This window comes from Culex pipiens, chromosome 2 (genome assembly GCF_016801865.2).
Source record: "Culex pipiens pallens isolate TS chromosome 2, TS_CPP_V2, whole genome shotgun sequence".
Taxonomy (NCBI): Eukaryota; Metazoa; Arthropoda; class Insecta; order Diptera; family Culicidae; genus Culex; species Culex pipiens.
Window position 1 is genome coordinate 105,147,774 of NC_068938.1, and position 27,464 is coordinate 105,175,237.

The 27,464-nt window shown below is 36.8% G+C and overlaps 1 protein-coding gene across 5 annotated transcripts in view; it reads right to left on the reverse strand.

The window, feature by feature from the left end:
• The window catches only part of LOC120428509 (homeobox protein 2), a 278,477-nt gene that overhangs the window by 236,703 nt on the left and 14,310 nt on the right, over positions 1-27,464 (reverse strand). For 2 of the 5 annotated variants that reach the window (XM_052707561.1, XM_039593541.2), the window contains exon 2: positions 9,550-10,121. In XM_052707561.1, coding sequence (XP_052563521.1) covers positions 9,550-9,768 — 219 coding nt within the window. In that variant the 5' untranslated portion in view covers positions 9,769-10,121. Of the gene's footprint in view, positions 1-9,549; positions 10,638-27,464 lie in introns of all 5 variants that reach the window. The other 3 variants (XM_039593525.2, XM_039593550.2, XM_039593531.2) reach the window with 2 other exon arrangements.

A 27,464-nucleotide genomic window follows, 5' to 3' on the forward strand; every position in this document is an offset into this window, starting at 1 on the left:
AGTGTCCCCAAGGCGCCACTGGTAACCGGTTCCAGATTGGCCAGGATGGCTCAGCAATTAACGAAATTACCAAAGATGGATATATCTTTCAATTTCATGAAGTTTGATATGCAACATGATGGGTTTTCAACAAAAAAAAATCAAATTGGCCGTTCATCGGGTACCCGGGAACCGGTTCCAGGTTACCCGGAAGTGGCCACTAACACTCCAGAGTGGTTCTGGCAATCGTGTATTGTGTTTTTAGTAAGTTTTATGGATCAATTTCAACTATCATGAGAGTATTGGTATCACATATTCGTGAAAAACAGTAAAATATGAACTTTTCGGATATTCCGGATTTCCGGAACCGGTAGGTCACCTGGCCTTGATATTAATATTTGTGGTCAAAGTACAGGTAAATACCTGTCGAATGCAACCTGGAGCATCCTGATTGGTTAAAATTTGCCGGAGATACAGGTCGTCAAAGTTGGGGTCTCAAAAAAGCCTTTTTTCGGTTGTAGCCGATTCCCAGTGGCCACAGTGACCAAATCCGGTTTTCCAGGTCGGTTTCGGAAAGGGGACGTTCTAAGCTTTCATTTGTGACCAAAAGAACCGGAATCGGTCAAAAACTGGATTTTTGACGATTTTTTTAAAGTTTGGGGTCGAAAAGGACCCCAATACCTTATGTGTGATTTTTTTTTAATACCAAGGGAAGGTTAATAAATGACAAGAAGAGTGCTAGGCGTCATCTGGAGAGTGCCTTAGCTCCAGGATCCCTTCGAAAGATTGGCTGCGCTAGGGTCTGATTAGATTAGATTAGATTAGATTAGATTAGATTAGAAAGAAGTTAGGTCAGAATGCGTTTGACACAGGAACGAGCTCGACTACCGTAAACATTTTCAGTTATAACTCGGGACTCCGGCAACCAAATTCTACCAAACTTTGGGACAATGCACAGAACTGTCAGCCAATCAAAAAGTAGTTGTTATTGTTTACATTGCGTGCTTCATTTTTCATCTATTCAAGGTCAAACATTAAAACGCGTTTTTCTCGGAACGTCAAAAAGCGACGTGCGACAAGATAGCATGACAACGTCGACCGACCAGGGTGTTCAGTAAGACGATACAATGTAATTCGACTAGAACAAGTAGAAACACAACGAAATTAATGAAAAAAAAATAAAAATCATCATCACTGAACATATCTCGCAAGGTATTTGATAATGACATTTCGAACTCTAACCGATTTAAAATTGATTAGTTTTTATTCGCTCATTTCCTAGTTATAAACCAATTAGCATTTGCCCAACTTCTCACCAAGCTCTAGTAATAAATAATAAAAAAATAACTCTTAAACTCACCCGGCCGCAATCATTGAGCATTCGACAGCCGTTAAATTTATCGCCTTAAATCCCGCGCGCGCGACTAAATACCGATACCGAGGCGGCACTAAAACCCGTTGGCGACGACAGTATCAATCCCTGGGCCAGAACCTCCCTCCCAAAAAAGGCAGTACCAGTTCCGTCCCTGGGTTCCCACTCACCGCGGTCGTCGATGGATCATAAAATTAAACCAATAGTCAAACAAATCGTCAAATCTTGAGAGCGCAAACCTTTCAACGAATGTGGTTGACTTTTTGTAGTTGTTGGACGACTGTCGACGGTGGTTTGGTTTGGTTATGCAAAGTAGCCACCAAGCAAGTCGCCAACAGTAGAGAATGATGTCTTGAGTAAGATTTCAAAAGAGCGTAGTCATATTGAAACTTGATCTTAAAAATTGACAGAAGCTGTTAAGGATTTTGTAAGACTTTTTGAAACCCTTTTTGAAAGTTTTATTCGAGGTTCTTTTCGTAGAACTCTTTCAATATACTAATAAGGCGTCACAAAGACACCATCAAATCATTATTACCATATTATTGAAGAGTTGTTTTGTTTCTTAAGATTGCCCCCTCCAAATTGCGTGGGCGCGTTGACAAGAACAAGTTGTTTTCCAACACATCTTCAATCGCCCCAAATTTGGACGTGACCACTTTTCAGCAAACAAAACAACACGTCTTGACCTAAAACTTTTCTAAGTTTTTTTCTTTCTCAAAGATGACCCTGAAAGCTCCACTTAATCTAATCGGGCTAGTGTTTACTATAAATTGCCGGCCCCTCCGCCCCTTAATGGCTTAGTTAGAGTCTCTTGATTGCTGGTAAAGGTGGATCGAAGAAAAAAAAGGTTCCGTTTTATCCGAAAATCGTCTTGAGAGCCCACACGTGTGTAGGTCGAACCGAAATCGGTGTATGTGGAAATGGTGGCCTTGAAAGGGGGTGTGGTGGCGGCTAAGCTTTGGGGCGTGTTGAAAAGCTCATTAGGGAGGGTGCATGGGAAAAAAATGGAAGAAACAAAAAAAAAACAAATCATTGGCATCTTTGAAAAGTTTAGCTAAAGCTGAGATTGTAGAGGAAGGGGAGAGGGGAAATATCCCCATTGGCAATCAATCACGTTTCGTCAAGTTGGAAAAGAAAAAAGTTCTTTCAGCGTTTGGGAGTTGTTTGAAAGTGAATCAATCTGAATTTTCTTTTTTTGTTTTTGGGTTATCTGGGAGATAATCGAGCTCAAGGGAGTGGAAACATCCTTGTTTTTATATGTGTTCAATTTCTTGACAAGAAACAAATTTGACCAAACTTTATGTTATCAGCTAAGAAGAAAGTATGCAGGTCGCATAAATGTACCATATTCATTTGAGGATTGTTTAATTTTCAAATCAACTTTTTAGTAAATCGATTGTCTTGACATGAAAAAAATAATAAAATTTAAAAGTTAACATCTAACAAAGATATTTAATAGCCAAATCCAATATAAGATTTGTATGAACACTAGGGTGCCCAGAATATGGGACTTTTCCTCAAAACCTCGCTCCACAAGCTGAATATTGTTCCTTGGGCTATTTTAGGACTCTGGGCCAAATATGAGCAAAATCGGTCAACATTTACCCATTGATACTCGAAGGTGAAGTTTGTATGGGAAAAATCGAAAAAAATGTATGGAAAACCCAACTTTCTAACAGTTTGGTCTGCACGGTGCGCTACTTCCATCCAAATATTCCCAAACGTGAGATTCTTATTGAAACATAGCAAAGCTGTAAAACTCGATCCTGAAAAGTTATTAGCGATTTAAAAAAGTCATTTTTGTATGAAAAACTTTTTTTTCACCAACTTTAGGCTCGGGTATCAATGGGTTAATCTCAACCAATTTCGCTCAAAATTTGCACAGATGCTTAAAATAACCCAAAAAAACATTTTTCGCTTGTGGAGCAGGGAGTCATTTTTTCTGGAACACTGTATAAAAACAAAATTTAAGATTGTTTCGTTAGGAAATTTCTTAAAGCAAATTAAAAACATATTTTGTATATTTTTGGAATTTTTTTTTTTCAAATTGTTTAAAACTACTTAAGTTAAAAAAATAATAAGGAGGTAAAAAAACTGATGAATTTGTCTTTTAGTGTTCATAAAAAAATGACCAACAATACACCCATGTCTTACGATATAATTCCTTAAAATTGAGGTTAAATTTTTGCAACATTGTTGTCATAACAGTCCACCAACGCCTTACCTTCATCAGAATAAATTGAACCACTGAAAACCAATAAATCTCACAGTTCGTTAAGTTCACCGCGGCAACTTAGGTCGTAAGCCCGATATCCACGGGGTAGAAACAGATATCGCCTCATTGAGCCAGTAGTGCTGAGTGCGGTGACAGTGCCGACATCAAGCGAACCGTTTCAACCTCACGCGGTCGCGTAATCACTGACCATCCCCTCACCTCTGGGCTTAAACCAAGTCGCGTCGTTGAACTTCTTCACGGTCAACCCCGCTTTGTGGGCTTTGGTGGCTTATGGAATGTTTACCATGAAACCAAGCAAAAAAAAAAGAGGTTTGCTCAAAAACTATCAACAATTACGCATGGCTGGCCACACTGGTAGTGAAAAATTCAGTCGAATGGTCACTCTCCGATTCATGGGTTCCAATGCAAACATTCAGTCACAGACATGGCACGTTGGCTAATTTAATTAGTGTTGTACAAATATGCGTTTGTTTGGCGAGAGTTTTGAAGCAGCAGCCGCCGTTTTTGCGCAAATAATCGCACCGTTTGTGGGTTTAGTGGCTGCTCTGTGGAAATACGAGAAAAAAATAAGGTGTTTAATCGGCGATGAGCAATGGTTTCCCAGCAAACACCTGATATTTGTTTGACGGTCGGAGTTATATCTGATTGGATGTTGAATTACCAACGTCAAAATTATTAAGCACATTATTAGAACTTATGTTGGAAACAACAACGTATACTCAAAATGACAGTGCTTATAATTCAAAAAGCATATAACAGCCTTAACCAAGTCCATCAACCCCTTTTTCCTAGGTTTCCCAGCCCGAGTGATGACTAATTCATAACCCGAAGCACCTAGACCTGAAACCATTAAACTTTAGGGAAGAGCTGTACAACAAAAAAACGATGACAGTCCAGCCCGAGGTAAGTGCCAAACGGTGTACATCTTCCTCCCATGATTTATGCTAAAAGCATTCCACTTTCAATAAATGTGTAACCAAAGCCCCGAAACACTCTCCATCTTCAATTCCGATTCATCTCCTACAGCAGTAGACCTTCTTTATGGTGGTGGCTCAAATATCTGTCATGACACTCGGAGGGTTTGGGTCTACTTGTTAACCCTTTGCTGTCCAACTCAATTGGAGTTTTAATTTCACGCGAAAGTTTTTTTTTGCAATTCCGTCGGTAAGGCTCGAAAGACGAAACGGCCTACTACTTCTACCAAAAATAACAGGATCGAAAAGTAAAACACTTCGATGCAAGGGCTGAAAAGTTATACTTTTCAGCATTGAAATGGGTGGTGAAAAGTTGAGTTTTTTAGCACTTGTATCGAAAAGCAATAATTTTCAATATCGTTTTGATTTGAACTGTGAAACACAAGGACATTTAACTGAAAATTCCATCTAAAGGGTGTTTTTCGGAATTGCAAACAAATGTTGCATGCAACTTGTTGCAAAACTTGTTTTTTTTTTGAAAAAATCTTCTCTTTGCAACTTGTTGCTTTATCTACTATCTTGATTACCGTGATTTTTTTGTTTTGTATATTTTGATCTTTTTTTAATGAAAAGCTATTCTCTTCCAGCATTGTTTCAAAACCGAAAAGAGAAGAAAATTTCGTGTTACAGGAACATTTCAGTGTAAATTGCGTACGCATCATGCGAAATAACAAAAAAATGTATTTTAAACAAAGTCTGAAAAGTCTATTTGCATTATGATTTTTTTTTAAATCAATTTTTTAATCAGCCCAAACATGCTAAACATAATTTTCAAACAGAAAAATACATTTCAAATTGTTTCTATTTATTATACTTATATTTCATTGAAAATGTTGAAGTTTTTTGAAACAAAATATATTGTCCCATAATTTTTAGAGCCGATTTTAAAGCGAGCGACATAAACTTTGAAAAATATTTGCAACGGCCTTTGAAAAAAAACTTTTGAAAAATAACCATAAATTACACTTGCAAGCGTAGATTTCAAAAGTCAAGCACATTTTTCAAAAGCCTTAAGGTCGTTGCAATATTTTTTGAAGTTTATGTACTCTGACCAAAATCGAGGAGGGGGCAACACAAAAGGTATTTTATTTTATTTTAAAAAGCTAAGAATGTTTTTTTTAGAGATAGCTGATAAACTGTAAACAGTTTAACACTCATTTCTGCGAAGATAATCATTTCTTGTCTGACTGGGCATATTCAAAAATATTTTATTTTTGTAAAGTTTTAATGCACAGCACGCATTTTTTTTTTCAAAGCTCCTCACAAAAAAAAATTGAAATGCTCTTATGATTACAAAATAAAATTTATTCTAGATAAAAATTTGGATTAAACGTTTTCTATAATTTGCTTCAGATAAAACAAAATAATTTTTTTAACATTATAATTTAATACAAAAAATCTTTAAAAATAAATTGCTTTGTTGAGAAACGTTACCAAACCATAAATACTTGAAAAAATACTTTTATCTAAATGAACGTTAATTTTATTTCATAGTTGCATCATTTTCCGATTATTATGTACAAAAAAAAAACTAAATAAACAGCATATTTTTGTAAAAAAACAAATCCAGAAAATTTCTTTGCAATTACAGTGGCAACATTTTCTACCCGATTTTAGCAACACACATTTTTTCCTAATGTTTAATCTCCCAATGCTTTTAAAGGATGCATTTCTAGAGTTTTTTTTTTGAATAGGTCCTATAAACATATGAAAGACAATAGTTTATAGGTCCTTTTTAAAAAAAATCTGGATTTATTTATTTTTAATTCATAATCAAAATGAATTTTTATAATTTTAGTAAGCAAACAAAGAAACACTCATTAAAATTTCCCGATTTTGGAAATTTTCTCTCATTAAGGGCCATCCATAAACCATGTGGAAACCTTTTTATGCAAATTTCCCTCGCAATTATTTTTTCATTTTGTTTTGCGTTTAAAAATCTATTTTTGTGCAAGAGCGACCGATTTTAAAGCGAGCGACATAAACATTTAAAAATATTTGCAACGGCCTTTGAAAAAAAAAACTTTTGAAAAATAACCATAAATTACACTTGCAATTGCAAGCGTAAATTTCAAAAGTCAAGCGTGATTTCCAAAAATCTGAAACATAAAGTGTAACAAAATGCTTCAGATATTTTACATAAAATATTATGAAATAAAATATGCAACTTTTTAATGAGAAAAATCTTCAATAGAATCAATTTTGAGATGATATAGTTTTGCCTTCCTCACCTCACTGAGGCAAGGCTATAAAATCACTCGAAAAATGAACTTCTTAAATACGACTCCTAGATATACCTTCACGTATACCTATCGACTCAGAATCAAATTCTGAACAAATGTCTGTGGGGATGTGTGTAGACATGATTTTTTTTTCCACACGATTATCTCAGAACTGGCTGAACCGATTTTGGCCGGATCCACCTTATTCTGTTCGTTTTGGGGTTCCCTAAGACCCTATTAAATTTTATTCTGTTTAATGAAGTACTTTTAAAGTTATGCCAAGAAAAAGTTTTTTTGTAGCTGCAAAAAAGGGTGATTTTTGCATAACCTCAAAGGCCGGATCTTTTTGCTTACGCGCGAGAGTCGCGCAGCATGCGTAGGGATTTTGGTCCACGCAAGGGATTGGTAGCCACACCCCCTTGCAAGCGTATCGCCCGGTTGCCACATTGCTTAAGCAGTGTCTGCGTCTCTTCTGTAAAAATCTGTATTAATTATGTTGCTGCATCATTTTGTCTCGACAAAGATTTACACGAACTTTTTAATTTTTTTTTATAACTCATGAGACTTTTCTCCTTTATTTTGGAGAGTTGGTAAAAAAAGAATTGAAAATTGCTGTTCAAGTAAAATCAATAATTATAAAAAATAAATGAAAAAAAATAAAAAAAAAAAACTCTTAAATTAATTTGTAAATACAACCTAAAATACAACATGAATGCGAGGAAGGCACCAACCACCTTAAGGTGGATTAAGTAAGGTTTTTTCAAAGTAAAGTAAAGCATTAAAATGTGATAATATTTTGATATTTTTTTTGTCTTTTCCTTCAAAACTAAATAAAAACTTCTAAAAATGTTTGTATTTCGTAAATTTATATTTATTTCTTCAATATTTTGCAATTTATACTTGGGAAATTTCTTAATTTAATGAAGCCTTAAGTTACCTATGTGTTTAAAAAAAATCAGTTTTTCCATGTCATATTTTTCAATCTCAAAAATAATTTGATCCAAATTTAGCATTATTTTTTAAAACAGTTTCAATAAAACTTCACGTTTTTAAATATTTTTTTTTGCAATTTTTTGATGAAACAAAAATACAAATTGGCTCAAACACAAATTATCAAAAACATAACAAAAAGTAGAAAAAAAAGTTGTTGCATTCGAGATTCAAGCTTAAAGAAATACGTTATTGTTGTTTTTTGGTAACTTATCGCACAAGTTTGTGACAGTGACAGATGAGAATTCGTCAGCTGTGTGCTATCTTGTGACATAGACCATTTTGGTCGAAAATGAGTTAATGATGACGTTTTGCTATACTTAACAAACACTACAAGATGCTTTAACCCGATTTTGGAAACTCGCTTCCGTTTCCCGGATATCGCAATACACACTTGTGACATAGACCAATTTATCATCAAAATGATCGTGCACACTTGTGACACGTCATACATGTTGTTGGAAAATGTGGAAATTTTTTCTTGTTTTTCACAAATTTATGTACACACATACTTTCTAAAGGCAATGCAACCATTTGTTTTTGAAAATATGCTGATTAAGTCGGTTAAACAGTTGATTTAAGCCAATTTTAGTTTGTACGGGAATTCTGTGCACACTTGTGACACGTAGTACAATTTGAATTTCGAAACACACTTGTGACACGTGCTTTTCAGATTTTTGTTTACATAATTTACTGTATCTTTTAACTAGTGTAACCAAATTAGCTGAAACTTAGAGCGAACGAACCAATTGCTTCAACAAGTTTGGCTCTATCATTCATAGTTTTGAAATTATTTACCAACAAACTTTAAAAATCGATTTTCTCGAAAAGTACTAAATGGTCGTTGTCACAAGATAGCACACAACTGACGAATTAAGATTTTCAGGATCAAGTTGGAAAGCTTTGGTCTCTTTGACAAAAAAAAAATGATTATTGGACATCTTGAAAGCGGAATCTGCTGAGAAAATCTTAGAAACATTAGTTTCTTTCCCATACACACATCACCACCGATTTTTGATTTTACCAATTTTACTCATATTTGGCATAGAGGCCTTATAATACTCAGATTTAAAAAAAAATGAAATTCTGGGCACCTTGAGTACCAGGTAAAAAATATTTCCTAATTATACAAAATGAAAAAAAAAAAATGCTAGAAAATATGTTTTAAATGCGTGTACATTGGATTTCCGACTTTTTGAAGCATAATCGCAATTTTCCGACTTTTCCCGATTTTGGAGGATATTGGCAAAATTCTGTATTTTTCTCGACTTTCCCGAATTCACGTCTGGTAAAATGTGTAGCGTTACTTTTGCATAGCATTCGTCACAGTATAGTGACTTATCTGTTTGTAACTGAATAGTTTGAGTCTTAACTATACGCAATGTGATTTTCTACGCTTTTAAATTTTCAAATCAATTGGGATAACTTAAAACATATTGAGAAATTTCAGTTTGGGCCTTGAATTGGAAACGGAAATTTTCATTTTTAAGCTGTTATTTCTCATTAATTTTTCGAAATTTTGAAAAAGCAGGTATCGTCGCCAACGTCAAAATGAAATTAAACAAAAAATACTTAAAATGCTTAAAATTAATGAAGAAAGGAATAAAACAAAATTTATGTTTTTTTAGAACAAAGATGGTCAAGCTCAAATTACATAATCGAAATGGACAGCATCAATTGGGCAGTTGAGGGTTGAGAGTTAAGGTCCCTTCCCCAATAAAAAATACCTTAGTGCAAAAAGTAAGTAAAGCAAAACACTCTCTTTCCATCTCTCACCTTTGGATCCAGCAGCACCCGCTCCAAGCTGTCCTCCCTCAGATGGGGCTGACTTCCGCCACCAGCACCATTGGCCGCCGCAGCTTCCTGCCTCAGCCGGGCCCTCTCAACCCGGGCCAACGTCGGACTGTCCATGATGGACGGCGTTCTGCTCGGTGGACCGGAGCCTCCTCCGCCACCACCTCCCTCCGGAGCCCCCGCACCGTTACCCGGTGCCATTTTTGACCCTTTGAACGACACTTTGAGGCCTTTTCTTGGTCTTCCTTTTCACTCACACTCTAACGCGCACTGAAGGGGAGGGGATTGACACCTCTCTCAATTGACACCTTGGCTTCTTCGCCTTAAAAATCGGCAGTGCTGCCAGAAAGCGGGTTTCGAATGATGCACCGAAAGTTACATCGACCAATAAATCTTAATTAAAGCCACTACTTTTAACGCGTTTTTTTCTCGCTTCTTCAAAAGTTTTCTATTAACTTTTATTGCACCAAAAAATAAAACCTCCACTTTATTTGCTCTCTTCAGCTGAATCAATTTTCTCGGCAGGCAGTCAGCTTCCACCCAGAAAGGGGTCTCTATAAAAATGAAAATTATTATAAATCAACACTTTCTCATCACTCGTGGAGCGTAAATTGCTGCGTAGATCAGCGGCGGCGCAGTCGGGAAAACCGCGGACTTGTTTGCCAGCTGTGAGCTGCGACGGCGATGATGATCTTTCACTTTTCCTTTCCTACTTTTTGCCTTGTTGTTATCTTGCTGCTTAATTTTTCTTATATATTTTTATCTTTTTTCTTCTTCCTTTTCTTACCACAGCCGACTCTTAAGGGTGTGATTTATACGTGCATTTTCCGGTTACTCGTTTTTTTCGCGCCTTTTCTGCTCTTTTTGTTGCGTTACATATTGACGATATCGTTATGTTTTCATCATAGTCGTTTTTTTGCTTGCTTCTTCTTGTGGATTGGATAATCGACTGCGACCGGGCTGAGGCCCAACTTGATGATCTTGATCGAGATTATGGCCGGTGCAGTCTGGTGGAGATTTTACGATGGCGAGGAATTGGGTTGACTGCAGACGGGGAGTCTTGCAGGGAGCTGGAAATATAGCGAACAGATAAAGATTTTTATGGTTATTATAAGTTTCAGTCGGAAGTGCACATTCTTGATGGGGATAGTTTGAGGGATAAGAAATTATTGTTAATAAGTTTTCATAATTGTTTGAAATAGGACTTTGTTGTTACATCAAGTTCAATTAAATAAATTTAATTTTAATGAAAACACAAGTAAAAATTTAAATATTATAGATCTAAAATGAAATCAGCATAGTAATCTTATTTGTTATGGGGTCATCATCAAACTACGTAGAGCAGGCCGTGATTGTTTCTGCTTATATTTTTTTTGGAAATTACACTTGAAAATATTGTTTTCAAAAGCCTTAAGGTCGTTGCAATATTTTTTGAAGTTTATTTACTCTGACCAAAATCGAGGAGGGGGCAAAACAAAAGTAAAAACATTTAAATTACAAGCCATGGTTTCTACATTTTAATGAAAAAGTGTTTTGAAATGAATTATACAGCTTTTCAGTTGTTTTGCAATCATTAGTTTCCAATATTTCTAAAAACCGAGAGATTTTTTTTGAAAAAAAAAAATGTTTCACTGTGCTTACATCGGAATATTATAAAAAATGTTTTTTTTTAAACTAGCCCAAAGATATATAATAAAAAAATCAGAAAAGTGCATTTTAGACTGTTTTGAGAAGATTTTTTTTGAAGTTTTTTGAAAAAAAAAATGTTTTTTTGCCCCCTGAGTTTTCGAATTAATTTTGAAGGAAGGGGCGACATAAACTTTGAAAAATATTTACAACTGCCTAAATAAAAAAATGTTTTTTTCAACTTCAAGAAATACTTCAATTTTCCATAAATTAATCCATTTAAATAACAAAAATAAACAAAAATAAAGCCGTTGAAATTTTCAAAGAGTTAACGGCCTGAAATATCAGGATTTTTTTTTTAAAGTTAAAAATGTTTTTAAAAAAGGTAACTGATAAACTGTAAACAGTTTAATACTCATTTCTGCGAAGATAATCATTTCTTGTCTGATTGGGCTCATTAAAAAATATTTTAATTTTGGTAAAGTTTTAATGGACAGTACACAGTTTTTTTCCAAAACTCCTCACAAAAAAATATTTGAAATGCTTTTATAATTACAAAATAAAATTTATTTAAGATAAAAATTTTGATAAAACATTTTCTACAATTTACTTTAAATAAAACAAAATCTTTTTTAACATTGAAATTTGATAGTAAAATTCTTAAAAAATAAAAATAAATTGCTTTGATAAAAAACGTTACCAAACGTTAAATCCTTGAAAAAAAATACTTTCATCTAAATGAACGAGGGACCAATGGAAGGCCAGCAAAACGTCGAAGCAAATCTCACTAGTATTTACAAATTTAGGTTATCCAATTATTATTTTTTTTGAAAAAAAAAGCAAGTCAAATAAACAACATTTAAAAACAAACGTAAGTTTTATTTCAAAGTTGCATCATTTTCCGATTATTATTTACAGAAAAAACTGAATAAACAGCATATTTTTGTAAAAAATACAAATCCGGAAAATTTCTTTGCAAATACAGTGGCAACATTTTCTACCCGATTATAGCAACACACATTTTTTTCCTAATTTTTAATCTCCCAATGCTTTTAGAGGATAAATTTATTAATTTTTATTCATAATTAGAATGAATTTAAATAATTGATGCAAGCAAACAAAGAAACACCTTTTGAAATTTCCCGATTTTGGAAATTTTCTTTCGTTAAGGGCCATCTATAAACCACGTGGACACCTTTTTACGAAAAAGGAATTGCACTTAATTTTTCATTTTGTTTTGTGTTTAAACATCTTTTTTAGTGCAAGAGCTTGGAATTGTGTTAATTTAGGCATAGAAGCAAGGATTTTTTTAAAAGATCACAGTGATTTTTGGAAAAAAAAATAATAGCGAGCTTTTGTCAAACAAAATTTGAAAAACCAGTTTTAGATGTGAAATCAAATTTATAATCGAAACTGACTCAGAGTTATTTTTCAATTGCACCGTTTTTCAATTGAAAGCATTTTCTAATTTAATATTTTTAATCAAAGCAAAACCAACTCAAAAAAAATTAAAAAAAACTGAGCAAAGTTCCAACTTTAAAAAAATGTTATGATCTGGTAGCTGAAATACCCCAAAATTCAAATTATGTAGAAACCTTTAAATAAAAAAAAAAATCGTTTTCAACTCAAAATACGTAAAAAAGTGATGTTACAATGTTTTGTAAATAAAAACTAACTTTATCCACCTATGTGGTTGATGCCTTCCTCATATTTAATATAAGTGGTTTGCTATTTTTTTAGATCCAGAAAAATAAGTACACAGATATAACTTAAGTGGTCATAACTCGAGACAGGGTTGCCAAATCATCAATGTTGTGGACTCGTTGGAAAGGGTTTTCGATTACCTAACCAACGATGTGTCGGATGATGGATCCAAACATCGTTTACATACATTTAAGTGAGATCCGGCTTCAAAAAAGTACATAAATATCACTTAAGTGGTCATAACTCGAGACAGGGTTGCCAGATCTTCAATGTTTTGGACTCGTTGGAAAGGTCTCTCGATTACCTAATCAACGATGGGTCGGATGATGGATCCGAACATCGTTTAAAAACATTTAAGTGAGATCCGGCTTCAAAAAAGTACATAAATATCACTTAAGTGGTCATAACTCGAGACAGGGTTGCCAGATCTTCAATGTTTTGGACTCGTTGGAAAGGTCTCTCGATTACCTAATCAACGATGGGTCGGATGATGGATCCGGACATCGTTTACATACATTTAAGTGAGATCCGGCTTCAAAAAAGTACATAAATATCACTTAAGTGGTCATAACTCGAGACAGGGTTGCCAGATCTTCAATGTTTTGGACTCGTTGGAAAGGTCTCTCGATTACCTAATCAACGATGGGTCGAATGATGGTTCCGAACATCGTTTACATACATTTAAGTGAGATCCGGCTTCAAAAAAGTACATAAATATCACTTAAGTGGTCATAACTCGAGACAGGGTTGCCAGATCTTCAATGTTTTGGACTCGTTGGAAAGGTCTCTCGATTACCTAATCAACGATGGGTCGGATGATGGATCCGAACATCGTTTAAAAACATTTAAGTGAGATCCGGCTTCAAAAAAGTACATAAATATCACTTAAGTGGTCATAACTCGAGACAGGGTTGCCAGATCTTCAATGTTTTGGACTCGTTGGAAAGGTCTCTCGATTACCTAATCAACGATGGGTCGGATGATGGATCCGGACATCGTTTACATACATTTAAGTGAGATCCGGCTTCAAAAAAGTACATAAATATCACTTAAGTGGTCATAACTCGAGACAGGGTTGCCAGATCTTCAATGTTTTGGACTCGTTGGAAAGGTCTCTCGATTACCTAATCAACGATGGGTCGGATGATGGATCCGAACATTGTTTACAAACATTTAAGTGAGATCCGGCTTCAAAAAAGTACATAAATATCACTTAAGTGGTCATAACTCGAGACAGGGTTGCCAGATCTTCAATGTTTTGGACTCGTTGGAAAGGTCTCTCGATTACCTAATCAACGATGGGTCGGATGATGGATCCGGACATCGTTTACATACATTTAATTGAGATCCGGCTTCAAAAATGTATATAAACGACACTTAATTGATCATAACTCGAGAACGGGTTGCCGGATCTTCAATGTTTTGGACTGATTGGAAAGGCCTTTCAATTACCTAACCAACTATGGGTCGGATGATGGATCCGGACATCGTTTACATACATTTAAGTGAGATCCGGCTTCAAAAAAGTACATAAATATCACTTAAGTGGTCATAACTCGAGACAGGGTTGCCAGATCTTCAATGTTTTGGACTCGTTGGAAAGGTCTCTCGATTACCTAATCAACGATGGGTCGGATGATGGATCCGAACATCGTTTAAAAACATTTAAGTGAGATCCGGCTTCAAAAAAGTACATAAATATCACTTAAGTGGTCATAACTCGAGACAGGGTTGCCAGATCTTCAATGTTTTGGACTCGTTGGAAAGGTCTCTCGATTACCTAATCAACGATGGGTCGGATGATGGATCCGAACATCGTTTACAAACATTTAAGTGAGATCCGGCTTCAAAAAAGTACATAAATATCACTTAAGTGGTCATAACTCGAGACAGGGTTGCCAGATCTTCAATGTTTTGGACTCGTTGGAAAGGTCTCTCGATTACCTAATCAACGATGGGTCGGATGATGGATCCGAACATCGTTTACATACATTTAAGTGAGATCCGGCTTCAAAAAAGTACATAAATATCACTTAAGTGGTCATAACTCGAGACAGGGTTGCCAGATCTTCAATGTTTTGGACTCGTTGGAAAGGTCTCTCGATTACCTAATCAACGATGGGTCGGATGATGGATCCGGACATCGTTTACATACATTTAATTGAGATCCGGCTTCAAAAATGTATATAAACGACACTTAATTGATCATAACTCGAGAACGGGTTGCCGGATCTTCAATGTTTTGGACTGATTGGAAAGGCCTTTCAATTACCTAACCAACTATGGGTCGGATGATGGATCCGGACATCGTTTACATACATTTAAGTGAGATCCGGCTTCAAAAAAGTACATAAATATCACTTAAGTGGCCATAACTCGAGACAGGGTTGCCAGATCTTCAATGTTTTGGACTCATTGGAAAGGCCTTTCAAATACCTAACCAACGATGGGTCGGATGATCGATCCGGACATCGTTTACATGCATATAATTGAGATCCGGATATTTGTGAAAACACATTTTTATACATAACTTTTGAACTACTTATCGAAACTTCAAACAATTCCATAGCGATGTATGGGACCCTAAACCAAGTCTAATGCAACTGGTTCGATCAAAATCGGTTCAGCCAGTGCTGAGAAAACTCAGTGAGAATTTTGGTCACATACATACATACACACACACATACACACACACATACACACACATACACACACACATACACACACACACAGACATTTGTTCAGTTTTCGATTCTGAGTCGATATGTATACATGAAGGTGGGTCTAGGAGCTTTTAATAAAAAGTTCATTTTCAGAGCAGGATTATAGCCTTACCTCAGTGAGGAAGGCAAAAATTCCGTAATTATCTTTTTAAAATTAACTTTTGTAAAAGATTTCTGCTATTTTTAATAAAAATATTTAACATTTTTAAGAGTGTAACAATAATATAAAAAATTTGGTAGCCAATTAAAAAATGTTGATGTACCTATAAACAAAAGGGATTTGCTTGTAACCATCACAATTGTCTGCTTTACACCTTTGTAGAACATTGATACACTCTTTTAAAAAACCCTATAGAGTTATTTACGTGCGTATGTATTGCGTGTACGTACACGAAAAAAAGTGAGGTTAAATTTTGTCCGGCCAGCAAAATCAAATGGTGCGCTAGTGTGCGTACGCGAAACGTCATAAAGCTCTATAACGTTACAAAAAAACCCCAAATAGTGACCGTTCTGGGTTATTGCAAATTCCAAAAAAAATATTAAAAATCCAATAAAATGACTTGTCTCAAAAAAAAGTTGAGTTACGGCAAATGGCAGAGATTTGAAATTTTTACTTTTTTTACTTTTTCTCATCAAATTTAATATCTTTCATAATAAAACAACATTGTTTTACTCTTAGTGACAATGCATTTTTAAAACATTGATCTATTTTCGTTACAATTTTTTTGTTTTACCCTCCATCACCCACAAAATCCACGTTTGATCGAACTTATAAAAAACAGAGTTCGGCATTCACCTTTGTACTGTCGTCTTCGTCGCGCAACACAACCATCAAACCTCGGAAAGTGTGCACAAAGCCACGGGAGAGATAACATGGAGAAAAGTGCGCTGTAAAGAGCCTCCACAAAAAAAAAACCAAAGTTGTGAAAAATACAGGTTAACGGTATTAACCGATTTGGAGTTGAGCTTTTTTTGTGCGGTAAGGTTCACGAACAACATCGAAAAGGTGTAAAGAGAAGACGAGGAGGTATTAATCTTCTCATTGAAAAGTGCCGGCGACAAAATTGGGCGAAAAGTTCACCGCCCGGAGATCGCGAGTTGGCGCGAGCGAATGAACACCGCGAAAAAAGATTCGGGGGTGCATTGGGGTTAAGTGATCATTTCGTCATTCGGTTTAATTAAACAATAATTATTTTTTCGTAAATATCGCTACTTTGATGCGATGTTATTCATTTTTACAGTAAATTAGGCATTGTTACATCAAATTTGACCTTTCAAACGCACTAGAATGGCCAAATTTTAAAACATCAATGTTTGCCAATTTGCCCGTTTTACCCCCAATTCCCCTTGTAGAACAAAAGAAAAGTTCATCCGCGGTCTGTCAGCAGCGCGCTGTTTTGTTTGCTGGATCAACATTTGGAAATGTCGAACGTTGAAGGAAATCGCTCAAAAAATGGAAATTAATCGATTTCAAATGTTATGGCTGCAAATGAAAGGTAAGGGTGGCTAATTTTTGATTCCGATCTGTAAAACTAGTTCTGGCGAGGGTTCTGGGCACTGCGGCAATCGATTTTACCGTCGGGTTGCTTCCGGTTGCATTTGATTTGAGGAGAAGGTTTTTCAATCCACCAGGGGCTTATTCGGGGGCAACAGTTTCGGTAATCCGGAACTTCCGGTAAGTTTCATATTTGCAGTGTTTAGCATGAAAAACAAACTTAGACCAATCTTTCAAGTGTGCGCTCTTTTTGAGGAGGGGGCGCATCCGAAGAAGAGCGCAACTCGGGGGAGCGTTATTTCGGGGTTTGAGCGCAAATCGAAGGAGCGTTATTGCGGGGTTTTGGCGTAAAATGGGATTTTCTTTTTTAATTTTATTTACAATTAAACGAAACATTTATATAAGGGGTCATCCACAAAACACTGATAATGGGCCATCCTCAAATCTGGGTGTCCAAGAACTCCCGGATGTCATGGCCTATATGGGTGAATTAACCATCGGTATAGCTTCAGATAGCTTTAGTGAACCACGATGGATACCCTTCGCCATGTTGGATTATTATGGGTCCTCCAGGAACTCCCGGGAGTTATGACCTGATGATTTACCTGACTTCCGAGAGTTCCTGGGAAACCCATAACAATCAAGCATGGTGCAAAGTGTCTATCATGGTCCACTGAAGCTTCTTGAAGCGATACCGATGGTTGATATACCCATATAGTTTCGCGTTGATCAGGTAGATCATCAGGTCATCACTTCCTAGAATTCTTGGATGATCGATAACAACGTACCCCAGAGTATCTATCGTTGTTCACTGAAGCTACCTGAAGCCACATCGATGATCAATTCACCCATATAGACAATAGGGTCCTAAAGCCCTGAGTCAATTGTTATGTTCAACGGTAAAAAAAAAGATTAAAACCCATTTTTGATCATTTTTTTCATTTAAATGCATAAAATAGGACAGGACAACATTTTTTTGATGAATCAACTAAGGTCCACTTAGAACGAGCTGTGATTTTTTTTTAAATTGATTTAAAATCGATTTTAAATCCTTCTCGGTCGTACAAAGTGTCATTGTACTCAGAAAAATAAGCTTTATCGTTGTGAACAATAATATCACAAATGTAAGCTTCACCTTTGGGCCCAATTGAAACATCACTAGCGTGCACAGCGTGGGGCAACATGGGGCAACTGCCCCACCATCCTCAGAAATTTGTTCTACATTTGGTCAGGGGGTGTCCACAAATGACGTATTTTTCAAAACTTCCATATTATTGCCCCACCTTCCTCAAAGAGCTGGGCACGCTAGTGTGAAACATATCAAACGAAATATTTGAAACCAAACCTGCACAACAACAAACAAACAGAGAAATGAGGCGCTAATTTGGATTCAACAAAGTATTTTATTCCTTTCGTTATTGCAAATCGACTTTTGATTGCATTTTCAGATTTGTATGAAACCTTGTCCATTGATGTTTTTTTATGACCAAAATAGTTATTGTGCACTATTGCCTCATATTCTTCATACAAAATGGTGTCTGTCTATACACAAGTGCTGTGAATGTTTTCGCAAATCTGTATCTTGAGATAAGATTTTCTGAATACCAACCATTGGCAAAGTTTTAAGTTATGACCAGGATTGAATTAAAAACTTTTTTTAGTCTAAAAAAGATTATAGTTACAATGGTTAATACACCCACACCCAGAACTGGGCATCGGCATACGAGAGATGGTTACATCGATGCAGTTAAAAATCGCTTTAAAAGCGGAACATGCCACCTACTGCACAGCCACGATCTTTTCGGCGCGTTTGTTGCCAAGTTTGTGTTGACTTGGTGGAAGACCCCACTCGTCTATCGGTGAATAGAATGGCCAACGCTTTGAAAAAATGTCGCTATTTAGGTCAGCTTATTCTAGGGCATCGCGACCATCAACACTGCAGTATTCTGGACCCTTCCACCAAGTCAACACAAACGTTGCAACAAACACGCCGAAAAGATCGTTCCACTTTTGCAGCGATTATTAAAGAAACTGCACCGATGGAACCATCTGCCCAGGCAAACCACGACTCCGCATAAAAAAGCGCAGCTTCTTCCACCGGGGCAACAGGTTCTGAAAGCGGCCGTACGGAACCACCTCGTGATTCTATTCATTCCGCGGAATCAAGTGCATGGTCTCCGTAATGATCGATCCGGCTCCAAATCATGACTTCGAGCTGGGTGGAGTCTTCCACCGCCAACCTACTCCGACCCATCGTTTTTTAGCTAGGAACCGATTATTAACTAATTCTTCTACTCCTCCTTTACAACCGGCAGGAGAAGATGTTTTGGCGACCGTTTTGTTGGTCAGCTGCACGGCAATCGCTGGCATTGTGAGACTTTACTTGGCCGGGAGAAATAAACTGTCCTTTCAGCCTCAATTTTCCTTTGGTCGTCTGAACAGTGACATGTGGAATTTCCGTCGAAACGGAACGTCTTCTCTCTTGTATTGAAAGCAAACAATTTTTCTTTACAATGCCTTTTCAACGTTTTGTTGTGATTGCCTTTGATGCACGCTTTTGTCATGATTACTCATACATAGATACACATGTTCAGCTGTCATTTGGGAGAGAGTGATTCTAGGAATCGTAGATAGATGTCGTTAGTGAGCAAACCAAATTCAAATTTATACTGGTCCCACTTTTTGAACAAAAATTTGTTCTAACTTTCATTGTGGAGATGTCGGTGAGCATCTCTAAGACTTCTTGATATTTGGATTACCCTATCTGAGAATTATCATGTAACACCGATCCGTGTTACCTGGGATTGAACGATCTGGAGGAAGAGTAACAGATTAGGACAAGTGAGCAGAGAGTGTACACGTTTACGGAACGAGCGGAGCGGATCTCTACAGGTCCGAACGGGACATCAGGAACCGGACCGTGGTCAGAGGGCGGCCGGGAGGTAGGCTACTGCAGCCATCGTGCTGCGTCCGGAACCTGCGTCCCTACATCTGGCGACGAGGAGTAAGTGGTAAGAAAAGTGAAAGTGTGGAAGTTTTTTTTTGCTGCGCGGGGCGTAGCGCTGAGCCGCACCGAGCTTTGGCGGATGATTGAAATTTGGCAGGTTGGAGGGATTTTCGGGATTTTTCCTTTCAGTAGTTTCAGGCCTACTCAGATTGGTTTGTTTTGGTTTCGTGGAGGCATAATAAACTCATTCGGAAGGAGTGGCCGAACGTTTTAAGGTTCTATAGAGTGTTGCCGGACATTTGTCTGTATTGGATTGTTACAGATTTCTGTCAAAACTACTCAATTTTGGGTAAAGATATTTTAGCGTTGTTTGAGATGTGTTCGTGAACTCATGAATCACAATAATTTCATAAATGGGAAATTCTCCTATTTTGATAGTTAAGGAAGCGGTCCAAATTCAATTCAATTCACCTAATACGACTGTTTAAACAACTTATTTTGCAACATTTGAGGTAAATTTTCTTACTCATTATATAATTTCAGATTTACAGCAGCAGTAATTTAATGTTAAATTTCTAATATGCCAACATTAGGTGCCCGGTGGAATCACATGCTGTTTCTTCTAGTGGACAATTTACAACTTCGAGGAGTTGAGGAGTCTGAGTTGATTGATTTTCTGAGTAATTCTTCAAGTTCAACACTCTGAGGAGTTAATGCATTTTCTGAGGAATTTGGCAAGTTCAAGACTCTGAGGAGTAGATGAGTATTCTAAGTATTTTTCCATATTCAAAACTCTGAGGAGTTGATGCATTTTCTGAGGAATTTGGCAAGTTCAAGACTCTGAGGAGTTGATGCATTTTCTGAGGAATTTGGCAAGTTCAATACTCTGAGGAGTTGATGTGTATTCTAAATAGTTTCCCAAGTTCTAGTCTCTGAGGAGATGATACATTTTCTGAGGAAGTATAAGACTCTGAAGAGTTGATGAGTATTCTAAGAAAATTTCGAATTCAAAACTCTGAGGAGTTGATGCATTTTCTGAGGATTTTGGCAAGTTCAATACTCTGAGGAGTTGATGCGTATTCTAAATAGTTTCCCAAGTTCTAGTCTCTGAGGAGATGATACATTTTCTGAAGAAGTATAAGACTCTGAGGAGTTGATGAGTAATCTAAGAAAATTTCGAGTTCAAAACTCTGAGGAGTTGATGAATATTCTAAGTAATTTTCCAAGTTCAAGACTTTGAGGAGTTGATGCATTTTCTAAATAAATTTTCCAAGTTCAAGTCTCTGAGGAATTGATGAATTTTCTGATGATTTTTGCAAGCACAAGACTCTGAGGGGGTTGGTGAATATTGTAAGCAGTTTTCCAGGTTCTAGTCTCTGATGAGATGATACATTTTTTGAATAAATATTTCAAGTTCAAGACTTTGAGGAGTAATGCATTTTCTAAGTAATTTTACAAGTTCAAGACTCTGAGTCAAGCTCTGAGTAGTTGTACTGATGAACTCTGAGGAGTTGTATTGGAGATTTCTGAGGAGTTATCGGAGAAGTTCTGAGGAGTTGTACTAAGAATATAAGTTTTGCGGAACAACTCTGTTAAAAAAAAAATAATTAAATTTTATTATATCATAGAATAACCTTTCTGATTAAATCTGAAACTAATGTTATAAAATCTAGTTCTGAGGAGTTTACTAAGTATTGATTTTTAAAGTCTTTAGGAGTGGATGTTCTTTTGATGAAATAGAATTTGATTTGGTAGAAGATCTCTGAGGAGTTAATTGATCAAATTTTCTAAGAAATGGACTTTGGTGCTGCTCTGAGGAGTTAATGACAATAACAGTACAAGCTCTGAGGAGTGAATCATGATTAGAATAGATAGAGCTGAATTGCAAATGTATTTAGCTAACAAGAGGTGCGTTGAGCATGAATTCTGAGGAACCGATCACTGTAGAATTACACAAAGCTTACGGGATATCAATTACGTGTATGTTCGCTTTTTCGTTTTGGAAAAGTTGATTGAATGGTATGAAAAAAAAACAGTTGAAACATAGTACGGTTAATTCGAAGCAGTTAAATACATAATTTTCAGTTGTGCTAGAGCGGTATACGCACTTGGTAAGCAACCAGTCAAGGAAAATTTCAAATGGACAGCAGCGAAAGCAAGCCAGAGAGGGTGAAGAAAATCCCAAAAAAAAAAATCGTTCCTTCTCCTTTTTATCTACTGTTCGTAAAGCCATTTCTTGGCCCCTTTTCTTGAAAGGTGCGTATTGGCCCTAAGCTGTGAGTTATACAAAAAAAAAAGAAGGGGTGAGATTCGAGATTACCTAAAGTTACTATAAATTATCATTACAAATGAAACTACATTGACATGTATTTTAATCAAAAGTAGGCATATTACAACTATGTACAATGTACATTTCTGTACAAAAAAAAATCGTTATTTACATTTCTGGTCTGTGAAACTTTAGGGGGGATGTGGAGATGTCGGTGAGCATCTCTAAGACTTCTTGATATTTGGATTACCCTATCTGAGAATTATCATATAACACCGATCCGTGTTACCTGGGATTGAACGATCTGGAGGAAGAGTAACAGATTAGGACAAGTGAGCAGAGAGTGTACACGTTTACGGAACGAGCGGAGCGGATCTCTACAGGTCCGAACGGGACATCAGGAACCGGACCGTGGTCAGAGGGCGGCCGGGAGGTAGGCTACTGCAGCCATCGTGCTGCGTCCGGAACCTGCGTCCCTACATTCATGTCTGTTTGTCTGTGCTTTAACTTTGGGTGCATATAGACCCCCGTTGATTAGGTAGATCATCAGCATGGCTTTCTACCTTAGGTACTCGCGAGTGTGTAGTAGTGCGGTTGTCAAAATCGTTATATCTGACTCTCTCACTCCACTGCCACTGACATTGTTTATGTTTTGCTTTTCCTGGCACGGTTCATTGTTCGTTTGTTATTGTTTTGGTTTTAGTGGCACGGAGTCATGCACTCACACTAATGCAAAGCAAGATCGTGAGTACCTATGATATACAGCCTTGGATCATCAGGTCATAACTCCCGGGAGTTCCTGGAGGACCCATAATAATCCAACATGGTTCTTAGAAGACTTATAACAATCCAACGTACCCCAGTGTCTCCATCGTCACTGAAGCTACACTCAAACCCAGATGGTTTGACACAAACTGTTGTCAGACGAACGGGGTCACTTTTTAGTTTGACACCCCTTTTACACGGAGTTCACGCACACTACCAAACGTGTGTTTTGATAGTGTGCGTGAGCGCCGTGTAAAAAGTGACAGTTCGTCACTTTTTAGTTTGACTTTGACCAACCAACGGGGTACAAACTAAAAAAGTGTACAACGAAAAAGTGACCAACCATCGGGGTTTGAGTGTATACCGATGGTTAATTCACCCATAAAGACCTCCGTCGAGACCTCCGTTGATCAGGTAGCTTTCTAGGCCATGACATCCGGGAATTCTTGGATACCCAGATTTGAGGATGGCCCATTATCAGTGTTTTGTGGATGACCCCTTATATAAATGTTTCGTTTAATTGTAAATAAAATTAAAAAAGAAAATCTCATTTTCCGCCAAAACCCTGCAATAACGCCCCTTCGGTTTGCGCTCAAACCCCGAAATAACGCTCCCCCGAGTTGCGCTCTTCTTCGGTTTGCGCCCCCTCCTCAAAAAGAGCGCACATTTGAAAGATTGGTCTAAGTTTGTTTTTCATGCTAAACACTGCAAATATGAAACTTACCGGAAGTTCCGGATGACCGAAACTGTTGCCCCCGAACAAGCCCCTGGTGGATTGAAAAACCTTCTCCTCAAATCAAATGCAACCGGAAGCAACCCGCCGGTAAAATCGATTGCCGCAGTGCCCAGAACCCTCGCCAGAACTAGTTTTACAGATCGGAATCAAAAATTAGCCACCCTTACCTTTCATTTGCAGCCATAACATTTGAAATCGATTAATTTCCATTTTTTGAGCGATTTCCTTCAACGTTCGACATTTCCAAATGTTGATCCAGCAAACAAAACAGCGCGCTGCTGACAGACCGCGGATGAACTTTTCTTTTGTTCTACAAGGGGAATTGGGGGTAAAACGGGCAAATTGGCAAACATTGATGTTTTAAAATTTGGCCATTCTAGTGCGTTTGAAAGGTCAAATTTGATGTAACAATGCCTAATTTACTGTAAAAATGAATAACATCGCATCAAAGTAGCGATATTTACGAAAAAATAATTATTGTTTAATTAAACCGAATGACGAAATGATCACTTAACCCCAATGCACCCCCGAATCTTTTTTCGCGGTGTTCATTCGCTCGCGCCAACTCGCGATCTCCGGGCGGTGAACTTTTCGCCCAATTTTGTCGCCGGCATCTTTCAATGAGAAGATTAATACCTCCTCGTCTTCTCTTTACACCTTTTCGATGTTGTTCGTGAACCTTACCGCACAAAAAAAGCTCAACTCCAAATCGGTTAATACCGTTAACCTGTATTTTTCACAACTTTGGTTTTTTTTTTTTGTGGAGGCTCTTTACAGCGCACTTTTCTCCATGTTATCTCTCCCGTGATTTTGTGCACACTTTCCGAGGTTTGATGGTTGTGTTGCGCGACGAAGACGACAGTACAAAGGTGAATGCCGAACTCTGTTTTTTATAAGTTCGATCAAACGTGGATTTTGTGGGTGATGGAGGGTAAAACAAAAAAATTGTAACGAAAATAGATCAATGTTTTAAAAATGCATTGTCACTAAGAGTAAAACAATGTTGTTTTATTATGAAAGATATTAAATTTGATGAGAAAAAGTAAAAAAAGTAAAAATTTCAAATCTCTGCCATTTGCCGTAACTCAACTTTTTTTTGAGACAAGTCATTTTATTGGATTTTTAATATTTTTTTTGGAATTTGCAATAACCCAGAACGGTCACTATTTGGGGTTTTTTTGTAACGTTATAGAGCTTTATGACGTTTCGCGTACGCACACTAGCGCACCATTTGATTTTGCTGGCCGGACAAAATTTAACCTCACTTTTTTTCGTGTACGTACACGCAATACATACGCACGTAAATAACTCTATAGGGTTTTTTAAAAGAGTGTATCAATGTTCTACAAAGGTGTAAAGCAGACAATTGTGATGGTTACAAGCAAATCCCTTTTGTTTATAGGTACATCAACATTTTTTAATTGGCTACCAAATTTTTTATATTATTGTTACACTCTTAAAAATGTTGTTTTTTTTTTTTTTTTTTTTTTACCCCACGTGTCCCACTTTGGGGAGCAGTGCGTTGGACATGTTCGACGTGCGTGATCCATTAACACTGGAACGCCCAACGCATGTCCAACTTACACGGACGCCCAAGCCTCCCAAAAAAGTTGGAACGGTAACTTCAACTCGCTGGTTCTCGGGCATAACTCAACCAATCGGGACGATTCTTGTTTCCAGTAATTTGTAAGAATGTCTAGATGATCCTAGAACTTTGCAGAACTTAATTTGATCAAATCTGTAATTTCTGCGACCGAAAACATCGTTCCACCTTTTTTCAAAACGACTGCCTCCGCGGAATTTTTGGCGAATTTTTTTTTGTACGCGAAAAAAAAAGTTGGAACGATGTTTTTAATCGCAAAAATTACAGATTTAATCAAATTAAGTTCTGCAAAGTTCTAGAATCATCTAGACATCCTAACAAACCACTGGAAAGAAGAATCATCTTGATTGGTTGAGTTATGCCCGAATTCCATTGAGTTGAAGTTACCGTTCCAACTTTTTTGGAGCCTTGGGCGTTGGAATGTTAAACAATTTTGTTGATTTTGATAATTTTCCTTATTTCATTAATCAGACAAATTATGAATTTTTGGATATATATTTATTGAAAAGATCAGAAAATTTTGCAAAAGTTTCAAATTCCAACAGTTTTTGAGTTAGGAACGGCTTAGAGTGATTAAAATGGGCATATTTCCCCTACTTATTAAGTAATAACAGGCTAATTAGGTGACACTTAGCAGAATTCATTTCCATCGATTCGAATTCTTTGTGCGGCTGTATCTCAGAAACTAATTGCTTGATTTTCAGAGTTCCAAAGAGAAAATTTTAGTAAATTTTCTCAGCTATTCAAAAATAGTTTTTCCATGGATGCTTTTTTCAGAAATTATTTTTTAAACTAAAAACATATTAGAAAAATTAAAAATGTATGCCTAAAAGTAGCTATAATTTAAAAACGGTACATTTTATCAAAAAAAAAAATCTCGGGTTTTCGAAAATTTAAAAAAAAAAACATTTTTCAAAAAATCAGATCTCCTAAACAAGATTTTGTCCCATCACGGACTATGTCTCATGGATGTCTTTTTATGTCCACTAAACATATAAAAAAAATCGAAAAAGAGTTATCAAAATTGCATGTTTCTAATTAAAAAACGAAGTTGACTTTATAGCTGTCGGCCACCATTGCTAGTACCAACCACTAGTGTCTTCCTTTTTATCTACAAGGACTTCGCCGCCCTGGGCTCCTAAGTGTATGAAAGTATGGCACGGAGCGACGGCGCCGAATACCCATATTTACACAAAGAATTTTAGAGCGCCTGCCGCGGGATTCGAACCGGCGACCTCTGGATTGGAGTCCAGTGCGCGGTCCGATTGATCCACACGGGCGGTTTCTTTCTAATTAACAGCTTTCAAATATTTTTGAATACAAAAATTTTCACCTCAATCTATGTTGACAACGCATTTTTTCGTTAACCTCATCGCATCGCGCGGTCACTTTGGATCTTCTCCGAATCGAGTTAAAAAACTTTTCCTATACCTTATAATGGCATTTCTTTTACTCTTAAAATTTCCCATCTTTCTTTGCCCCCTCTCTAAAAGCATATTCCTGTCTTGGTGGTTGCCGCTGTCGTCGTTAGTTGGGGTCTAGTTTAGTTGGTCATCATTCGATCCAATAAAAAAGAAGCAACAGACGAGGAAGAAATAATAAAATAAAGAAGTAAAAGATGAAACAACCACCAAACAAGAGACTTCTTTAATCACCTTGGCGGAGCCCCCCAAAGAACGAAGAAGACCACTGAAAGGGAAGAAGAAGAAAGAAGATTTTCTCCGCAGCGTGCGGTTTTTTCTCTCTTCCTCTACTCCGCTCTTCCTTGCCGACCGAAGAAGACGAAGAAGAGACGATAAATCAAAGTATTGCGCGCGTTGCTTTGTTTTGATTTCGCCACAGACACCACACAATACTTGCAGAGAATTACAACAACACCACACTTAAGTGTGTGTGTGCCACAAGTACCCAAGTCAAGACAAGTCAAGATCTTAAGGTAACCCTCAAATGTTTAATATTTGCAATTTTTATTTGTATTTGCTTATTTTATTTCAGAATGATTAAAATTTAAAAAGAGGGTTCAAAATAA